Source organism: Myotis myotis, unplaced genomic scaffold (assembly GCF_014108235.1).
Source record: "Myotis myotis isolate mMyoMyo1 unplaced genomic scaffold, mMyoMyo1.p scaffold_m19_p_16, whole genome shotgun sequence".
Classification (NCBI taxonomy): domain Eukaryota; kingdom Metazoa; phylum Chordata; class Mammalia; order Chiroptera; family Vespertilionidae; genus Myotis; species Myotis myotis.
Genome location: NW_023416320.1, coordinates 35,005,252 through 35,026,424, shown reverse-complemented (window position 1 = coordinate 35,026,424; position 21,173 = coordinate 35,005,252). Strand labels below are relative to the sequence as shown.

Sequence of the window (21,173 nt, the reverse complement as noted above, 5' to 3'; positions counted from 1 at the left end):
CTGAAACCTATATAATTTTATTAACCAATGTCACCTAATAAATTCAATTTAAAAAGACAGTTTTTAAAAGGTCAACTTTAAATTCTATGTATTTTTAATAACAGCAAAAGTTAAAATTGAGAAATAAAGCATAAAATATCTGCTGTTCAGAAATAATTAATCAAGGCACCAGATACTCTTTCTTTAAAAAAAAAGAAAATGTGGCTGTTACTAACAAAAAGGGTTAGTCATAAATGTGTAGAATTTGCTCACCTTTTGCCAAATTCTCGTAGGCACAAATCCTCTGAAGATCACGAGCCTCTTTAGCTTGGTTCTGTGGACCAAGATTTTCACTGCTGACACTTGCCAAGTGGTACCCTAAAAACATAGAGGAGTTCCTTTCATTTGACTGAACGTGCAGCAGGATGGGGAGTCCTTTATGAGACCTTCCAATCATAATATTCCTCAATATGCACTATATCGGGGACATGGACCAGTAAGGGACCAAGTTATATAGCATCGGAGAGACAAGCCTGGCCGCTTCCAAAGGAGATTCATGAGCCAATTTCCTATATCGGAATTTCAGTGACATGGGTATAAAAACTATGGCAAAACTCTTTCAAAGCTCATAGCTGTAGTAAACCTTGATTAATCATAACGCTAGTGCAGTGATTCTCTTGGGGGAGGAAGAGACTGACACGAGGGCATGTCAGAAATATCCAAGAAGGTTTTTCACAATATTCTGCCCACCCCTTACCCCACCAGCCAAGGGTAGGGAACAGAGAACAGTCATGTGTAATTTTTAAAGCTCTATAGATGATTCTGCCATGCACCACCCCTCTTCCTCTCTATCCCCAGTGCACACAATTGTATTAGTCTACTTTTCTTAGGAAGCAGAGTAATAAAGTAAATACAATTAATGTTCGATAATTAAGAATCTTCCAATGTTCATGAACCATTTCTGGAAACATTTCTCATGATACAGTACCATAGGCAATGCTGTAACAGATATGGAGACAAGGGTACTAATTTCCAAGTAAAGAGAATTTATTCAAAGTTTAAAAAATAAATCTTCTATAACATATTTTATGATTATAAAATTTAATACATATTTCTTCTAGAAAATAAATATTATTCATAATCCTGCAAAATCTATTTAGACTTTGGTATGTGTCCTTACAGTCTTTTTCTTCTACGTATATATACATATATATCAAATTCTCTTTGATTTAGCTCATTTAATTTCCTTGTTTTTCCTAAATACAAAACCAAAAAAAAAAACCCAAAACCCCACAAAGTTAATTGAAGGCCTGATTTTATATGTCCCAATAAAAAGAACTAAATGGAGCCATTTTCTGTTTTGTAAGTAACCCGGACTTATCAAATAGATACTTGTTTACTTAATATGATGGAAGCAGATTTTGTGTTGAAAGCAGCTCATTAAAACAGATCTCATGGGTCTCTGATCTTGTGTCCATTACCTGGCTTCCCCTTCTGAACCACCTCTACAACTAATAACCTCAAATGAGATCATTTGCTAAAAGTGAGATAGAATCAGATTTACTGAGGCATAATCTAGTCATTCCTCAGCTTTGTCTGAAACATTAACATAAGGAAGTGGGATTATGGTAAAAGATTTACGTTTTTCATTCCTTATCCTCATAATAGATGTTTTAAAAATATATACTGACTTACACATAACACATCCAAAAATATACTAATAAATTATACAATTAATTAAAACATATCTGGCAAAGATATCAATATATACCTGTACAAGTGGTTGGGAAAACTGAGTGTAAAAGAATGACCTTTAATAATAAGTTATAAGTACTAAGATGTATAATGATAAAATATTTTGCCAATTTCTTACATTATAATTTGGAAAGTGCTATTATTCAGTTAAAATAAGTACAAGAGACAAGCTATGGAAACAATTATACTTCTAGAGTTTATGGTTCTAGTTTATATTTCCAGTTTCATCACTTGATTTGGAATATAACAATATTATAGATCATATTTAAGTGGCAATGTTAATATTTTCAGTAGTACAATTAATATTTTATCAGGATATTATTATTTTCCCTTATAAGAATATGACCCAAAAAATGTTTCTACATCCTTTCTACATTCTGGAATCTAGCAGAAGACATTACATGATGATGAGAGAAAACATATTTAATTTTTTAAACTGCTATATAAGGAAATTTTGCTAGAAAAGATAACATTTTATCTTAATGTTAATTGAAGGTCACCTATATTCATGTGATTAAAGTCACATAAAATATCCTATAATTCTATAGTACAGTATATCATATACAATAGAATACTGTCAAAAATTATTAAAAATTGAGTTTAAAGAAAAACACAGCCGTAACTGGTTTGGCTCAGTGGATAGAGCGTCGGCCTGCGGACTGAAAGGTCCCAGGTTCGATTCCGGTCAAGGGCATGTACCTTGGTTGCGGGTACATCCCCAGTAGGAGGTGTGCAGGAGGCAGCTGATCAGTGGTTTCTCTCTCATCAATGCTTCTAACTCTCTATCCCTCTCTCTTCCTCTCTGTAAAAAATCAATAAAATATATATTAAAAAAAAACACAGTAAGATGCTCATGATACAATATTTAAAAGTAGGCTGTAATGCTGTATAAATAGAGAATTCCAATTTTATATAATACACATATATACATACATAGAAAACAAAAAATTGCCAAGAAATATACTAAAGTGTTATCAGCCCTAGCTGGTTTGGCTCGACTGAAGGGTCCCAGATTCGATTCTGGCCAAGGGTACGTGCCCAGGTTGCGGGCTCAATCCCCATTAGGGGGTGTGCAGGAGGCAGCCGATCAATGATTCTTTCTTATCACTGATGTTTCTATCTCTCTCCCTCTCCTTTCCTCTCTGAAATCAATAAAAATATATTAAAAAATAAATTGTTATCAGTGATTTTTAGTCATTATTTCTGGTGAAATACAGGTAATGTTATTTTGTTGTATTTTCCAAATGTCTTACAACATACAAAAATTATTCGTCTAATTTAAGATGCTTAATTTGCAAAAAATTTTTTAAAGGAACAAAATGTAAAGATAACTGAAATCTCTCTTTAGAGAACCAAGAGCGCAGCTATGTGGGTTGTTCCTATTATATAGCCTATGTCCTAGGATATAATAAGCATTATTAATATATGTGTTTTTAAAATATTGTGTTACATACATAAATCCTCTTAGTCACTTTAAGATAAAAATATTTTGCTTTTTCCTAAGAATAGCCATAATATTATTTAAATAATTATAGATGATATTTTTGTTAGGTATGACATTTTTGCTTTTTAAAATAATAATATAATTTAAATATGATCTTAGAAGGGTGACCATACATCAAATTCTGTTTACAATGATTAGCTTTGTCAGTGATGGGAAGGAGAGGTATGCATAGTAATTACATCTATGTTTTTATGTTTTCCCCCCATCATGTTTCAGTTACTTTTAATAAGCACATATTCTTGTTGAAATTAAAAATAAATAAAATCTAGACAAAAATACAGACTGTGTAAATAAGTATTTTAAAAAGAAATTTATTTCAGCATATAGAGTAACACATTTGTGTGCCCCTGAACAAGAAATATATATATCTTACAAAACATATCTATATTGTATTTTAACATATATATTTTTATCTAGACTGTCTTGATGGAAAAGAAATTAAAAACATGGAAAGGCAATTTCTAATAAATTGGAAAGCATCCAAAGATGCCAAGAAAATCAGTAAGAAAAGGAACAGTAAAAAGGAGGATGACAGTATCTCTTATATAAGTAAGTAGATTGCCATTCATTAGTTGACCACTTCTACTAGCAAAGGGAATATTCTCCTCAACAAAAAATGTGCCATGAAATGAGCAAGTTTTGTTTAGATTTTGTTTAAAGTTTTTCATTTTTTAACTTATTTACAACTAGAGACCTGGTGCACGAAATTCATGCACTCGTGGGGGAGGGGCGGTCCCTCAGCCTGGCCTGTGCCCTCTCGCAGTCCAGGAACCTTAGGAGGATGTCCGACTGATGGCTTAGGCCCACTCCCCCCACATCAGTTGGACATCCTTAGTGCTGCTACGGAGGTGGGAGAGGCTCCCGCCATTGCCGCTGTGTTCGCCAGCCATGAGTCCAGCTTCTGGCTGAGGGGTGCTCCCCCTTGAGTGCGCACTGACCACCAGGGGGCAGCTCTTGCGTTGAGCATCTGCCCCCTGGTGGTCAATGTGCATCATAGTGACCGGTCATTCCACCTTTCAGTCAATTTGTATATTAGCCTTCTATTATATAGGATTCTTAGGAAATTTAACCTGTAATGTTTATATCTGAATATGACAGCCACTATCAGCTAAACTTGTGTTTCGTTCCTACTATGTAAACAGAGCCATAAGGGTGGGGGAAATGTGTACTTTCCATCTGACCAAAGTGCACAGTACTAGTTATGTAAATGGTGAAACAGCACCAGCTAGTAAAGTGTGAAACCTAAGTCACTAGTACTAGTATATTCGTTTAGCAACAGTGGGAAAATTACATTTTTCATCAGGATAGAAAATAAAAACGCATCACAACCACTTCTGTGGCCTATACTCTGTGGCATGTCTCCTTTCTTATGTACACGTCCCAACACTTGCATATTTTGATTATAATATGCCTAAGGTTGTTTTACAAAAGACATGCCAACCTCCCTTGCCTAAGTAATGAAACTAAATGTAGCTATGTGTAATGGGTAACAATTATCTTTATAATCTTGGGGAGCATTCTAGAATTCACTCTTCCCAGATTCTGTAGTACACACATTGGAATGAGCCCCTTCCTCCATTGCCATCTCTATCCAAATGATGATACAGTTCTGAACTGCTTAAACTTAAAAACAGTGACATCACTCAGTACATGTATATAGCTCTATCCTTAAGTATGTGGCCAATAGCTAACGCTATAGTCTTTATGCAAAGACTGTCATTACTGCTCAAGAGAAACAGAAAGCAGGAATTAAAGTCTAGAAGATACATTTTAAAATCTACAATATACTTTCAGATGTTTAGAAGAGCTAAAAATTAACCTTTTAAAGACAACTCAGTATAACCAAGTGCATCATAAATGAACAGAAATTCTTAGAGAGTAATTTTTGTACTCCCTGACCTTTTACATACTTTTGATAGCCTTGTAAATTTGGAGTTCCATATTAGAGATACATGCTAAGGTTATAAGGACTATGACCTCCAACTTCAAAGATTTTACAATAAAAATCTTGTCCTAAATAGAATCACATAAATGTATCACTCAAAATTGAAAACAAAATCACTTTAACAAAATCCAAAATATATGCATATCTTTTAGTATTTATTTTTGTAGTGATTAGATGGAAACATTAATTTATTCATTTGATGAACGTTTAGTGAGTACCTTGGATATGTCCCAGACTATGCTAGCCCCCGGGAATTAAAACTGATGAAGGCAGACCTCACTTACAGGGAAATCACTGCTAGGAAGGGAGAGAGACCTGTAACGATATGGAACGTTAAGTGCCAAAATAAAGGCATGAACATATCCCAAACACTATACGTGACTAATCTACTCCCTAAAGTAAACACTATAAAAAAATGAGCTCAGAAAAGCAAAATACAAGGGCAGGTTATATATAATGTTGGTGTACCCATTTTGTCTATGAGCATTGACTATAAATTTTCCTGTGTAGGTTTTTATGTATGAGAGCCTATGATATTTTATCTTGGATATTAATTTTTTATTGGTTTTACCATGGTTCTATTTAACTTTAATTCCATTTCATAAAACATAATTTTAGATAGTCTAATGCTATGTCTACAATTTAATTATTAGTTTCAAAGCAGAATGCTTTTAATTCTTCGTATGCAGGTACCTTTGAAGCAATGCATCACATAGTTCCTGTTTATTACCCACAAGTGGGTAAGCCAAAATTAGTCTTTCTCTCTGATGCACAAAGACACATTGCCAATGAAAATGCACCTCCAGAAAGCTCCCAAGATAATAAGCCTAAAGTTATTGAAGAGACCAGGTATGTTCTGTCAAACATTTGTGCGATTTGTCTTTTTGGGGGAAATGGGACACTCTCACTGTCAACAACACAGAGGAAGAGAGGCCCTTCATCTGTCTTTCATAATTCACTGTTCTTAATTCTTCTTGGCCAAGCACTGCCCGCCACCCCCCCACCCCCCACCCCCGGCCCCAAAGAAAGAGTTAACTGTTGCTTAGCCCCAACAGTCACAAAGTTGAGGTGGAAGAGTTAGTTCAAGAACCTAAGGTTTTGGTTTGAAAGGGCATGTACCTGGGTTGCAGGCTCCCCAGTTGGGGTGAGTGTGGGAGGCAACCAAATGGTGTGTCTGTCTGTGTGTCTGTCTGTCTGTCTCTCTTTCTCCCTCCCTCCTTTCCTCCCTCCCTCTTTTCATTTCCTCCTACCTCCCTCCCTTCCACTCTCTCTAAAAATCAATGGAAAAAATATCTTCCGATAAGGATTAACAACAACAACAACAAAAAGCTAGGAGTCACGACTAGACACTGAGGTAGGCAGGTAACTCAGGAAAGTCCCAGAAGCAACAGGAAGAGATATCCGAACAAGCAGGGATTATATCAAAGGTGCTGAAGGCCCAATTGATGACGGGTAGTCCACTGAGTGAATGGATGACTACAGCAAGGGTGGCTGGTAGCAGGAAGGAGGGGAGAGGCTGGCTACTTTCACCACTTCTCCAAACCAAATGTTCTTAACTGGTGTCCCTGGAGGAGACACAAGTGCATTAGATCCTCACAGGGGCTTATGATCCAAAAAACAGTTTAAAAATCACTGTAATCAGAGGCAGTGGACATACTTTGGAATAGATTTCCTTTTTCAAGAACTCTGCTGAAGGTCAGGGGGGTCTGTCATGCGAACCTCTTTGCAGGGTCCAATCAAGGGATGATGAGTTAGCATTCCTTAATGGGGCCACATGCAGAAGGCCCATGAACAACAGTGCTGCACTGTCCAACCACCATTCCCTGAAGACTGGCTGGGGCTGACCAAGATGGAGGCTTAGGGGAGAGAGGGTACTGTGAGTCTGGAAAATGCTTTATCTGGGAAGAGGAAAAAGAAGCCCTAATTCGGGTGTCTTGCCTCCTCTCCATTCACACACGCATATGCACAAAAACTGGAAGCTGCATGAAAATTTGCTTTACTGCTTATGTACATTGTAATTACCATTAAAATGTTAGCCGGTTTGTCCACAGTACCCCAGTCATTTTTTTAAAGATTTACACAACTGGTGTCAATTCCACAACAGTGTTCTTGAGTTTTGTTTCTTGCCAAGCATTTTGAAAGGTCTTGCTAGTACATCATATATCAAGATAGAAAAGAAAACAATAAAAATGGACACAGCCTCAGAAAACAATGTTGGTAAATTCTATACTCTGCCACACACACTAAGATCAATTGTGAACTGTGACACATACCACATATTTGTAGCTTCAAGCAAAGCTGTAGTCACTAGGACTGCACTGACAAAAACAGCAAATAAATCACTCTACCCTCATTTTCCTTAGTAGGAACACTAAATACAGAGCTAAATGCATTTTTAAAATATATTTTATTGATTTTTTACAGAGAGGAAGGGAGAGGGATAGAGAGTTAGAAGCATCAATGAGAGAGAAACCTCGATCACCTGCCTCCTGCACACTCCCTACTGGGTATGTACCCGCAACCAAGGTACATGCCCTTGACCAGAATCGAACCTGGGACCCTTGAGTCCACAGGCCGACGCTCTATCCACTGAGCCAAACCCGTCAGGGCCTAAATGCATTTTTAACTACTACATATGCTAAGACAGGCTACCCTAAAGAAGCCAGCAGAATACAGGAGTTCCTGTGGGAAGAACATAAAGAATGTCCTACTATCAGTGAGGTTGATTATGTTCAGTCCTGAGTCTTCAGTTTTATAATGTGAAAAAATATTAAATATTTTAAATGTTTATTTCCTCAGGTGACATTTTTACTGAGGACATACCAAAATATTGTTTTGTTATTGCAAAAGATTTGTCTTTTTAAGTGGGAATATCAATTCTACCTCTTTTTGATATAAAAGGTGACCAAATATATGATGGAATTTCATTAAGCTAGATTTTTAGAGTGTGCCTACTGCTAACATTTTACTAATTTAGTGAAGAGCTAAGAGATGAGAATAAAGCTAGAATGTCGGTAAAATGTTAAAAACAAAATACCCTTTAAAAAGAGAAAAAGAAAAAAAATAACCAGCCCAAACACAAAGAATAGATTTCAGTTTCTAAAAAGTTGATTAAAGTTACTCCTTCCCTTAATTACGTTAAAGGGGAGAATGGGCAGACAAGTGGCCTACGGTCTACATTTAATATTCCAGGTGGGAGCCTACTCAGAGGTGGGAAGGAGCTTAGAGCTCTTCTTTCAAAATGCTGAGAGTATGTGGCCCACCCTCCTTTAAGGTTCCGCACGGTGGGAGCTGTGCCTGTACCCTTGTGGAACCCAGTGAAGCAACATCTGTGCAGTGACAGGGGAATGTTTTCCACCTCCTCTATAAATGCGTGCAGTCTGTGCTCATGTATATTTACACAAGCCTGCTTTCCCTACAGGGAGGAAAAAGTCAGACTCATTGACGTTGTTTTTGACCCTCAACCTGAACTTGATACTATCAATGTACACTTTAATTAAAGATTAGTTCAAAACTATTTTTTTATTTAAAGGCTGATTCTGAACCAATGTCTTCACGGTTCATTTAAAAATAATATATGCTATTAAACAAAAAAATGTATACATTGCTTCTTTCTGTGTTTGTCACAGATGTTTCCTCTCTTTTCAAACATGTTAGGAGGTGCTTGAGCCTTAGTAATTTTAAAATAGACATTAAATGCATTTATGTATTCTAAATAAGATCAACTGAGACTACTGTACAGCACAATGCAATGAAAAAAGCAAATTGGTACTTGATTATTTAACTATCAAGTCTAAGCAATGTCAATAGAGTCAAATCATCTCTTTTGCTAATGCAAAAATAATAACTTTCTAGCCGGGTTAAATGCCCTTACTTAATTCAGATACCTTGAAGGAATGTGAATCTCTGGGGCCTATAATTTGCAGGAAATGTTAACTGAATGTTATTTAACTATCAATAAAGTACCTACTACCTTTAGTTAGAATATAGAAGCTTTAAATTTCTTTGTGTTAAAAATGAACTTTAAAACAGTAAAAATCGTTTGCTTTCATCACTACTAAGGTTATATTCAAACAGTTGTAACAACAGATCTCCTATGTGCTTCAAGAAGAATCTTTAAAACTTAGAAAATATTTCTAATCAGAAAATTCTGTGATGATCTTATCTAAATGCTTTTAATTTTGCTGTGTTAAAACTTCAGCCTAATTAATTTTACAGGCAAAATAAACTTAGATGTATCAGTAATGTAGGTATAATGTTAAGATTTTGATTTGCAGTCTTTAAAGAACCCTTTTGAAATTAGGATACAACCTCCCTTTTTGAAAAAAACAATTGTGGTAAGCAACCAAGTTTTTAAAAGCAATGTAAGGTAGCTTTTGTGACTTCTAGTCTCAACTCTGTCAGTGGCTTACTCTGTGAACTAGAGTTATGCAAGATCTAATTTATGAGATTTGTATCAGTTATTTTCCATTCTAATATGTCTATTTTGAAAGCTGAATCTTCATTACCTAAACAAGTTTTAAAAATCAGTAGAACCCTGTGAGATGAGAACACTATCAGCCCCATTTTATAGGTGGAGAAGCCAGTCAGAGGAGCTACGAGTCACATTATTGCCATGAGGCCGAGCTAGGACCTGAATCCGTAACATTGACTCCAAAAGCCAAGCTCTCAGCTACTCTGCAAGGGGGTCTCAAAAACACCCTCAGGTGTAGGCAGATAAAGGAAGTGAGGGAAGTGAGTGAGCTGTGATTGAGGTGAATTGGAGGCACATGTCCAACTAAAGGCAGCTGCAGGTCCTTGGCTCCAAAGCAATGTAGCCAAGCCTATATGCTCAACTTGAGATATCTAGCTGGCAAGCAAGATATCTAGATTGTGAAATCATCTAATTTTAAAATACTGCATCATTTTTTCCTTTAAAATATCTATTAAAATGGATAAAAAGAAAAAATATGGTAATACTAGCGAGGATATGGGACAACTGGAACTCTCAGGCATTACTGGTGGGGATGCAAAAATAGTACAGCCACTCTGGAAAATAGTTTGACATATTCTTATAAAGTTAAACATTTACTTACCATATCTAGCAGTCCTACTCCTAGATATTTTCCGAAGTGAAATGGACCTATACTCACACAAGAAACCAGACTTAAAGGCTACAGACTGTATAACTCTAAGACATTCTGGCAAAGGCAAAACCAGAGAGACATAAAACAGATGAGTAGTTGCCAAGGCTAGGGGTAAGCACCAGGGAATTTGACGGGGAGGAATATTTGCAAATCTTTATTGTAGTAGTGATTATATGACTATACATGTTTATCAAAACTTGTTAAACTATATAGTCAAAATAATGAATTTTACTATGTAAATTATATCTTAAATAATTAGGGAAAGAGTTGAAAGGTGAAAAGAAGTACCAATTATATGAAACCTTTTGTGATATAACATATATATATATAATTAAGCAATATATCATCTTCACTGCTGTGTGATTATTTTACATTATAAAAACAGTGAGTTAAGATTGCAAGTAATTTGACATATTTAGAAAAAAGACAAGTATAATTTCAAGACCTACATCACATTCTGTGAAAATTTATAGCACTCTAAAGCCGTGTACTTTCTGGGAACCTAGACAAGAACTTCAGAGAATGATATACTATGAAAATAGTATCTGGATTATTAATGAGTCAAGTTAAAGTATGCCCTGTATTGAGATAATAGATCCAAAAGTGTTTTGCAGATTATGAAGAACTCTACAAATATCAAATAGAATAGTATGGTAAAAAGCACAAGCATTAGGGCCAATCAGCTTGACTTAAATCCTGTCTCTGCCACTTACTAGCTGTGTGACCTTGCACAAATTACTTCCAGCGGTTCTCAACCTGTGGGTCGCGAACAATGAAAATACATCCTGCATATCAGATATTTACATTACGATTCCTAACAGTAGCAAAATTACAGTTATGAAGTAGCAATGAAAATAATTTTATGGTTGGGGGTCACCACAACATGAGGAACTGTATTAAAAGTGTCAGGGCATTAGGAAGGTTGAGAACCACTGAATCCCTGAGCTTTATTTTCTCAACTGTAAAATGTAAAATTCTCAAAGCATTTTTGTAAAGACCAAATGGAAAACATAGTACTTTTTTAAAAAATATATACTTTTATTGATTTCAGAGAGGAAGGGAGAGGGAGAGAGAAATAGAACATCAATGATGACAGAATCATTGATTGGCTGCCTCCTACACGCCCCCCACTGGGGACGGACCTGCAACCTGGGCATGTGCCCTTGACCGGAATCAAACCTGGGACCCTTCAGTCCACAGGCCAACGCTCTATCCTCTGAGCCAAACCAGCTAGGGCGATATAGTACTTTTTGTAAAACACAGCATATATAGCGTTAAATAAGTTATTTACCAATTTATGTAATGTTGAAAATTTGAACACTTTCATCTTTTTAAAATATTTTTCCTTTTCCCCATCTATTTTTAATTTAACTGAAAACTCCGGTTTCTTGCAGGAATTGGACTAATTTAGAATCATCAGAGGATTCAGAGAGCCTACTTAGAGTGGCAGCAGCTAGGACAGGGGGTGGCTGGCAGTGACTGTACTTTTTACATCAGTCCTTTCTTTGGGCCAGCCATTGTTAGCCGCCATTGTGCCCCCTCCATTCCACCTCGCAGGTGGGCTAGGGTGAGGATTCGAGATGCCAAGGGTGCAAAATTTGAGTCCCAGGCACCTCATTTGCCTCACCCTAATCTTGGCCCACCTTCCCTCCAATATCCCATTTTCACACCTCTCCCAACTCAAATTTTCCTATTCTTCCCTATCCTGGCAATGAAGCAGGGGAGGGGATGAGTGGGAATCTTTAAATTCTGAAAAGATTTACATATTTTGGCGACTAATCATTAGCCTTTACTATTGCTATTGTGTCCTAGATTCTATGTTTGCTACCTGTTTTGAATAACTTTCATTTTTGAAATAATTTAACACTAGGTTTCCCCCTCTCTATTAACAGGAATCTCTGAAGGAATCTGAAAGGTTGTGACAAGAAGTGATGAGCATGAACCTCACCATCTGTATAATCCAAAAGTAAAAGAAAATTTGTTTGTAAAAAAAAAACAAAACGACTCAATTCAGCCTTAAGAGGTCTGAAACGTTTTTGGTGGGCTTTTTTTTTTCTTCACTTTTATATATAGAACTAGGTAACATCAACTTTTGTGGCTGTATCTTTATGATATATTATTATATGAGAAAAATCTTTAAGTTCCTGTTTGATTTGCTTCTTTATTGAATCGGAAACATTGCTTCCCAGTTGCTTTATTCCTCATGACATATCATTTACTGGCTTTCTCACTCATTAGGGACGGAATCCTTTTTTGAACCAAAGGTGTTTTGGTGTGCTTCTGTCTAAAGTATGTCTAATCACAGTTACTGAATGACATACAAGCCTGAGAATTATCCTGATTCACGAATATACTCAAGTGCGGAGCCATGTACTCAAAGGCCACCGTTACTATGCAGTGCTTGGTTCTTCCAATGTGCAAAGCTGTTGTCCAGTATGAAACCGCGTCGCGTGTGCTAGAGCAGTTTCATGAATGGTGTCAAAAATTGGTTATTCCGTCTTGACCCTCAAAAAGATTTTTATTTTTTCAAAAAAGATTTTTCACTGCCCTGCTCTTCGAATTGCCGGCACTGTTTCCAGGATGTACTGCTTAGCCGCTAGAAAAAGTGCGTCCACTCTGACTCCGCCTGGGAAGCGCTGAGGGCAGGGGCGCCGGGGCCGGGGCCGGGGCCGGGCGCTCCCGGCGGGACCCGAGGGCCAGACACCGCAGCGAGCTCCCCGTGCGGGACGGGCCAGGACGAGGTTTACGTCCAAATAAGACACGAGCGGCGCCCCCGGGGGCATCGGCCGGCCGGCGAAGGGTCTGTCCCCGGGGGAGAAGTGACCGCCACCCCAGGGCCGCGGCAGGTCTGGGGGAGCGTTCGGGGGAAGCGCGGTTCATCCCCCCGCGGCTCACGAACGGTCACGGGGTGCGGAGGTGGGGGCGCGCGCGGGCTTCAGGTACTCGGGACAACGGGACACATTTACCTGCTGGGAAATGAAAGGCCGGCGCAGCGAGGCGGCACCCCGCACGGCCTCACGGAAATTAAAGGGCCGCTCCAGGAAACGTCAGCGTTCCGCCTCGGCTCGGGGCCCGCCTGGAAGGCGCCCGGACGCCCACCGGTGACCCGCGAAGCCGCGCTGGGGCCCCAGAGCCCAGACGCCGGCCCCGGAGGCCCGGCCTCCCCACCCCGCAGGCGCGGAACTGGGAGCGCCCCGCGAGCCCGGACGTGTGGGGGCGGGGCCAGCGGGAAGCCCCGCCTCCTCTGGCCCCGCCCCGCCCCGCCGGCGGCTTGATTAATGGCTCTCCCACGGCTGAGAAGGTGGCTCTGCCCCGACACAGCCCCTCCCGGACAGCCCCTCCGGTGGGCGCGGACCGCGGCGGGTCGCGCCGTCGTGGGCTGACACCATCAGGGCCAGCACGCACGCCTGGCCTCGGGACGCCCGCAGAGAGGCGCTCCCGCCCGGGGCTGTCAGTGGCCGTCGACTCCGGCCGGGCGAGGATGGAGTGACGAGCGCGGCCCTGGCCACGCTGACCCGGCTCGACGCTCTGCGCCCGCTCGCGCAGCGGAGCAAAGCCCCGCACGGCCGCTCCAGGAAAGGTGAGGCCCCGGTCCGACCCCCGCCGCGCCGCGCATCCCCGGGCCCGGAGGGTAGCGGATGCCGAAGTCCGAGGTGAGGCCAGGGGCCCTCCACTCCTCCTGCAGAGATTACCGGGGCTTCCGCCGTCGCCCCCGGGCTCCGTGCCTCGGGAGAGAATGGCACGAGGGCGGCGGCCGTGGGTACCGCTCTCCGCGAAAGCGATCAGCACTATCTTTGCTGCGGGGCCGGCAGGATAACAGTCCTGGAGCGCGAACAAGTGCCGAGCCCGAGCTTCCGTCCGCTGCAGAGTAGCACTTTCGCTTAACTTGTCCCTGAAAAGCCAAGCCCGCCCTGCGCCCCTCCTCGGCCTCCTAAGGCGCCCAGGAATCTCAGGCCCCCAAGTCTCCCCAGACGCAGGGACAGACGCGCTGCAATCAAAGCAGCCTCCTCACTAAGAAGGTCCCGAGGACTTTGGGGGGCCGGGCGGCCGCGCGCGCAGGGATGGCGAGAGGGCTGCTCCTCCCCGGGTTTAGCCCCATCGGGGCCCCAGCTGCTCACTGCGCCCTCGGTCCTTTGCAGGGCGCGCGACGCGGGACGTCGCCATGGACCGCGGCGGCCCCGCAGGCAGCCCCCTGATCTCCAACAACGAGCCCGCGCCCCCTGCCGCCTCCACTCGAGACTCCAGCCCCGGGCTGACCGGGCCAGGGCCGGCGGGCGGCGGTGGGCGCTCGGGCGGTGGGCGGCCGGCGGCGGCGAACGCCGCGCGGGAGCGCAGCCGGGTGCAGACTCTGCGGCACGCCTTCCTGGAGCTGCAGCGCACGCTGCCGTCCGTGCCGCCGGACACCAAGCTGTCCAAGCTGGACGTGCTGCTGCTGGCCACCACCTACATCGCTCACCTCACCCGCAGCCTGCAGGACGACGCCGAGGCGCCGGCGGACCCCGGGCTGGGCGCCCTGCGTGGCGATGGCTACCTGCACCCTGTCAAGGTAGGAGGGCAAGGCACACTGCGGAGCTGGGGTTGGGCAGCAGGGCACCCGGACTTGCCCGATCTGCCAGCACCTGGGCAGCTGCCTCCGAGCCCTCACCCAAAGCGGATGGAGGACAGATCGGCCGCGGGAACTTAACCCTCGAGGTCCCCGCTGCTTAACCGTTCGCAGGTTTAAACCGAGGTTGCTGGGTAGGGGAGTCTCACGCTCCCTGGAGGATGCAACCCACGGGATGCCGTTTCCTAGTGAGAGGTTTCTCGGGTGCCTGATGAGGCGCTTGGTTGCGCGTCCTGGTAATTTTTACAATCAGAGTTATATTTATGAGCCTTTTTGGTTTTAAGTGTTTTAATTTACATAGTCACATTTCCATTGTCGTTTTACCAGCTGTTTGAAAAGTTTCATGAATTAAGTGTTTATGAACTATGGGGTAATGGAGTTATCTGTCCCTTGGTACTCCTAAGAAACCAGTGTTGAAAATATTTTGTAAAACTGGTAAGAACAAAATGAGACCGTTTTGCATCCCCACAAAGTATATTTCAGTACGTTTTAATAAAGGTTAACGATCATAGACTAGACAGCCACCAAGAGTGTTAGAAAAACTAAAATGTGTTTATGTAATCTGTATAATAAATTGGTATATTCGTTGAGTGATTTTATTAAATACTATATTCAAATTCTGTAATGGACACAGTTAGCCAAGAAAATCCGTTTTGTATATTTTTTTTACATTACATATAGGTAGGTTGCTCAGTATTTAGACTGCGTTGTCCTTTTCTCCTAGACTTGATTTTTTTGAAATTCTACATTCATCTGGCTTTCTGTTCAAAATATGAAATCGTCCTTATATTTCCTAAGCCTAAACTTTCAAATTTTTGGTTCCACCATTCTGAAGTATTTAGCCACACACACACACACACACAATTATGAGTTAGTCTTAAATATATCATTGTTCAATAAATTGAATAATCATTATTGAAATGTTTAAAAAGTACACCTTCTAATATTAACTGAACTTTAAATGCTGTGGTGAGGTGTAACAAAATTTACTTTGCAAATATAATCAACCTGATTATAGGCTAACACTATTTTAAATATTAAATATAAAATTTTTTAAATATCATTTATTTATAATTGTGAAAGTTCCTATTCCATTCATGTGTTATATACAGTGTAGAGCAAAAGTAGGTTCACAGTTGTTCAAATGGAAAATAAATAATTAATAAACAATAATACAAGAATAAACTGTTAGGCATACTCAGCTGTAAGCCTACTTTTGCCCCACCCTGATTAACAATCTCAGCTGAAAAGTCTTTTTTTTTTTCTAAATAATAAAATCTCCTCCATGTTTTATTGGACTTCAAAGAGTCTTATGAAAGAACATAGAAAAACCCATGTGAGGGTGTCCAGAGGTTACAAGGCAGTCTGCAACCTACCCCCCTCCTAAGATAGGATCCCAGAGTAAAGGCATGTTAAGGAGTGAGGCAGAGGGAAAATACCTTTATAGCCATAACAAAAAATAGGTAGAGAAGAGAGTTGTCTAGAGGGTGGGAAGGGTGGGAGGACGTGGTCACACAGCCACCTTCACCTACACCATCTTCCTTAGCCACCCTCTTCCCTAAATCAGCTGTGTCTGAAGAGTCATTTCTTATTAAGGGGTTTGTATTACGGTGTGCATTAGATTGCTTTCAAATATATATTAATAATAGATTTTTTAACTTGACATTTAAATATTAAGTAGACTTTATTACAAAAAGCATCTATTAAATGCCTCTTTGTGAGAGGTGTAATTCAGATGATAAATCAAGTTGTTTTTCACCTTAGTTTCTTGCAGTGCTTTTTTGAATAATGTTAGAACCATAATTTTCAGGTAACAATAAGCTTAACAAGAGGTGGGGTTTTTTGGTTTTTTTTGCACTTGATTCATGTACCAAATGTTTTTGTAGTACTGTAACTCCTTTAGGAAAAACTAAATCTCATTGGCCCTCTGGATTATTTTGATTTTAAAAGACGACTCTAGGGATTATGGAACAAGGTCAAAGATTACCTCTTAATGAAATTGATGGTGGTTGAACAAGTGACTAGTCTGTTTTAAAATCATTTACTGAGTGCCTACTATGTGCAAAGAAAGCACTGTGTTAGCAGAGTGAATACAGTTAAGGGTAAGGCTCAATCCCTGCCCTGAATGAATAGAGAGACAAAGATGTAAGGGAGAATGCTGTATGTGCCATAAGAGAGCTATAATCATATGCTGTGGAGGTTCAGAGGAAAGAGGTTTTACATACATAACTGAAACCATAACACATTATTTTACCGGCACTACCAAAAATGCTTAACTATTAAATCTATCTTTGATTAATCAAATGCAAATAAAAATGGTCTGTTTATTGCACTTTTTGGTTAACTAAAGGTATTTTAACCCTTAGTATTCCAAGGACCTTACAACTAAACTGGTTATATGACACCACCCTCCCAAAAAGGAAAGGTCCATTCTGAGAGGGCTACTTATGTAATATGGTTTTCCATTACTGTGCCTATTTGGTAATCAATTATATTGTTTGAGAGGTTGTTCATTTTAAAGGTGAATTTAGAAAAAGTCACAAATTAGAATACAATGTGATGATTACTGAAAGATTAGAGCTGTGTGACTAGAGCCAATATATCCAGACATTTAATCTGGATGTTCTGTCTCATTCTAATATTTGTAACTTCCAGATATTACTTTTAGCTAGATAAAATGTTTAGATAGTTGAATTAGTCACCTTTCACTGTAGTTCTTTGACAAGTAGAGACAGATAATATTTACCATGGATAACATTTTTTTTAAAAAATAGGGAACGTTTCATGAATTCGGAGCCATGCTAATCTTCTCTGTATCATTCCAATTTTAGTATATCTGCTGCAGAAGAGAGCACTTAACCATGTATAACTTTTAAAAATATCTTTAAAGCCAAGGATCTTGTTTTAGGCTTAGTTTGAAATTAAACATTGTGGGTAAATTTTCCTACAGTTATTATATTCATTCTCCATGATTTCTTGCCCACGTGCACACATACTATTTTATATAGTTACAATAAAAGTCTGGGTATATTTTTATTTTCATTGTTAGCATTAATAAATATTTTTTTCATGTTATACCTTAGACTTCATAATTACACTTGTTACTAGCTATAACTATATAAGATTGCATTTGCATTGAAGTATTTGGAATTATTATTATTACAGATTATAACTGCCATAAATACTAACTTTTAGATTCTTGCTTAAACATTCTTTTTCAGAAATGGCCCATGCGATCAAGATTATACATCGGTGCTACTGGTCAGTTTCTGAAGCATTCTGTCTCTGGAGAAAAAGCAAATCATGGCAATATGCCAGCAGACTCACAGCCTTAGGCTGTCCCCTGATGGGTGCTGAAAGAGAGTGGTGTCTATTGTTTTTAAATAGTATGAAATAATTCTGTATTTATTACATCAGACATAACAAACATCATTTCTGAAAGTTTACATATGAATCCATAGTTGAGTTTTCAGATTTATCTGTCTAATCTAAATAAATGAGAAATGAAATGGTCTTGTATAAAACACAGCTTATCTATTCAGTCTGAGACATAGTCACTACTAAATAATGCAGGAGAAACTATTGGAAAAAAGGAAAGACACACAAAAGCAAAAAACTGTATATATATCCATAGAATGCATACACTCTGTAGTGTATTTATTACAAACTGAAAAGCTGGTATCTATTGATAGTCTTTCTAGTTTACAAAAATAAAAGCTGTATTTGTAATGTACCAGTATTTCATTTTTGTAAAAACGAGTCCATGCTTAAAGTTGGTCTAAGAAGCCATTTCAGTTGGAAGGTGTGACATCATTTATTCAGTTTCAGCTGAGAATGTGTGAAAAGACTGCTGAGGTAATATGATGATGCAGTAACTTCTATATCTAGCTATTGTTCCCTCTTAGAAAACTTGTTAGGAATATTAAAAATTGTTTGCTTCAAGCAAAAAGAAAAAAAATTATTGCTTGCTTCATAGGACAGGGCTTGCCCACCATCCTAGAGGATTACTAAATATCTAATTACTAGAGGCCTATAGGCCTTCCTTGCCCCGGCTGCCGGCACTGGCACCGGCTTCCCTCGCCCCCAGCTTCATCCGGATCGTCCGGTCTAATTAGCATGTTACCCTTTTATTATTATAGATATTTCCAAATTGTAGAAGGTTTGGAAATCCCTGCAGCGCAGATGGGTGTCACTGGGCAGCAGGGCTCACCCCCCTCCTCCCTGGTCACTCCATATCCACCCTCCTCTCTTTCAGGTCCTGGACTAGCTGAGGTGTGGTTGCAGCCACCCTAGAGAGTGAGCCCCCATGACCCCCAGTCACAGCTTTGGCCAGGCTCCTTCTCCCCTTGTCAACTTCGGTTCACAGTCTACCTATTTGGCCATTATGACATGGGAGACATCCTGTCTGATTTGGGAATTCTGCCACTGATCTGTGCCTCGAGGGGGTCTGAGGACCACCCTGAGATACATCAGGCCAGAGCAGGCCCTCCTGAACCCGCCCCATGAGAACCTACAGCCTGGGAAGGCCCTCTGCTCTGGGCCTCTCCTACCACACTGCACATCAGGTGCCATGAAGTAGAGATAATGGTCAGGGAACACACTGAATCTTTAAACACCTGAAAAAAAATCTCCAATCTCTTTTGTCATGTTTCTGCTGACTTAGATTTCCTTTTATTTCCCTTGTTTTTTACTCAGTCTTCTATTATTCCACTTTCCAAATGTAAAGTTCATTTATTTTTCAGTGACCCTGTTTTAAAGTTGCTGAATTTGATCCAAGATTAGCAAACAGAAAGGCATATTAAGGGGCTTAGTTGAATTAATATCGCAGTTGAATCACCACCTTATTTTCTCCTCAGTTTTCTTTAAGGTTTTGGCAGTGAAATGAAAGACTATTTAAGGCAAAAACTACCATTTAGTTCATTCAGCCAAACATTAGCATGTTTTGCCTCCTATCTGATAGTTTGTAACTTTCATTATTTTAATGTGAATATCTCCTTGTAATGTGATGGAAGTGTGTCTTTAAAAGAAAATGTATTAATCAAAACTCTGTACATATTAATATTTAGCAAAATGTTTGTATATTTAAACATTTGTGAATATATTTCCTCACTCATGTAACATTGAAAGGGATAAAAAGTAAAATGAGTTATGGATTCAGCCATTCACTATTTTAAAAAATACTAAGAAAAAAAGTGCTAAGAATAATCTTTTATCTTAAGGAATGAAATCAAAACTTCTCTAAACACTACATTTGAAAATGAACTATAAACACTACATTTGATAGGAGGAATTTCAGAAAAGTGGCTCTCTTGCTAATCTATTTGGCTACAGTGCTTACTTAAAGCATTAATTTGGGGGAAATTTATGCCTTGTTGATTATCAGACTTTTCGAAATCATTGTTAGATACTTTGCCTTTTATAGTATCACTTTTTATTTCTTCTTGTCCAGTTATATAAATGTTTTAATGCCAAAGAAGTATATTTCTGTCATGGGTTTTCATAACTTTTTAGTAAATTGCTAAATATGCTAACAGATTTTGGTGGGTTGGAAAATATCAGAGAGAAATTGCATGTTTTCACCCAAAGGTTCAAGGGAGGATGCTGTTTTCATTAATGGTGCATGGTCAGGATGAAGAATACTACTAAAATAAAGCACTAATTGAAAATTAATTTAGTCTGTTAAATTTGCATCTATCTCTGTGTCTATTTAACAAATGCTGAAGGTACATTTGAAAATCTTTCTAGTAGATATCTACTTGGCTTTAGCTTCATTATATATTTTTTTAATAAAGTATATATTAAGACTGGGGAGGGGGTATATTTGGATCACAATATTCTATAATCTGCAAGGTAAATTTCTGTCAGTTCACTCAGCTCTCTCAGTGATATGAGATACATTTAAATTCCTTTATAATGATAATTTGGGGGGAGAAGGAAATGCCTTTTTAGAGGCATGAATTCCAACAGACTTTAAAAATATTTTAATTTTTCTGATTATAAAAACAATGCAGTTTATTGTACACTAATTATACATCAATAAGCTATTTTAAAAGTATATAGTATATACCCCTTTTTAAAATATAAAATTAATAATAAAAGGAATGAAGTGGAAAATAAAAGTCCTATAGTGTAGGTGGGTGTTTGGGGTAAAGTTGGGGATATCTGTTCACATGTTACTTGGTAATAAAAAGAGTAGTTCTGCGATATCTATAGTTTCCCAAATTATTTACAGTTAGTAGTTATACTATTGGTGTCTTCATG

General features: G+C 39.4%; 2 protein-coding genes and 1 pseudogene across 3 annotated transcripts in view; 2 read left to right on the top strand and 1 right to left on the bottom strand.

The window, feature by feature from the left end:
- Positions 1-12,342, top strand: part of PPP1R42 (protein phosphatase 1 regulatory subunit 42) — a 28,186-nt gene extending 15,844 nt beyond the window's left edge. The window contains exons 6-8 of the mRNA XM_036338440.1: positions 3,656-3,787; positions 5,873-6,032; positions 12,202-12,342. Of these exons, the coding sequence (XP_036194333.1) occupies positions 3,656-3,787; positions 5,873-6,032; positions 12,202-12,211 (302 nt within the window). The 3' untranslated portion in view covers positions 12,212-12,342. The remainder of the gene's footprint in view (positions 1-3,655; positions 3,788-5,872; positions 6,033-12,201) is intronic.
- Positions 12,343-13,597: 1,255 nt separating this feature from the next.
- TCF24 (transcription factor 24) lies at positions 13,598-20,582 on the top strand. Of its 2 annotated transcripts, none has more exons than XM_036338501.1 (3): positions 13,598-13,889; positions 14,449-14,855; positions 18,134-20,582. In XM_036338501.1, exons 2-3 carry the CDS (start codon positions 14,472-14,474, stop codon positions 18,245-18,247), a joined length of 498 nt encoding a protein of 165 aa, XP_036194394.1. In that variant the 5' UTR covers positions 13,598-13,889; positions 14,449-14,471; the 3' UTR covers positions 18,248-20,582. The 2 variants fall into 2 exon arrangements, with proteins under 2 accessions (XP_036194394.1, XP_036194396.1); XM_036338503.1 differs by having other exon boundaries at positions 13,598-13,962.
- LOC118671075 lies at positions 17,679-17,767 on the bottom strand (annotated as a pseudogene).
- Positions 20,583-21,173: the final 591 nt, after the last annotated feature.

Excerpts from the sequence above, each read along its gene's own strand:
- TCF24 (XM_036338501.1), top strand. The coding sequence starts at position 14,472 with ATGGACCGCGGCGGCCCCGCAGGCAGCCCCCTGATCTCCAACAACGAG. Across the intron at positions 14,856-18,133 it reads GCTACCTGCACCCTGTCAAG|AAATGGCCCATGCGATCAAG; the intron begins GTAGGAGGGCAA and ends ATTCTTTTTCAG.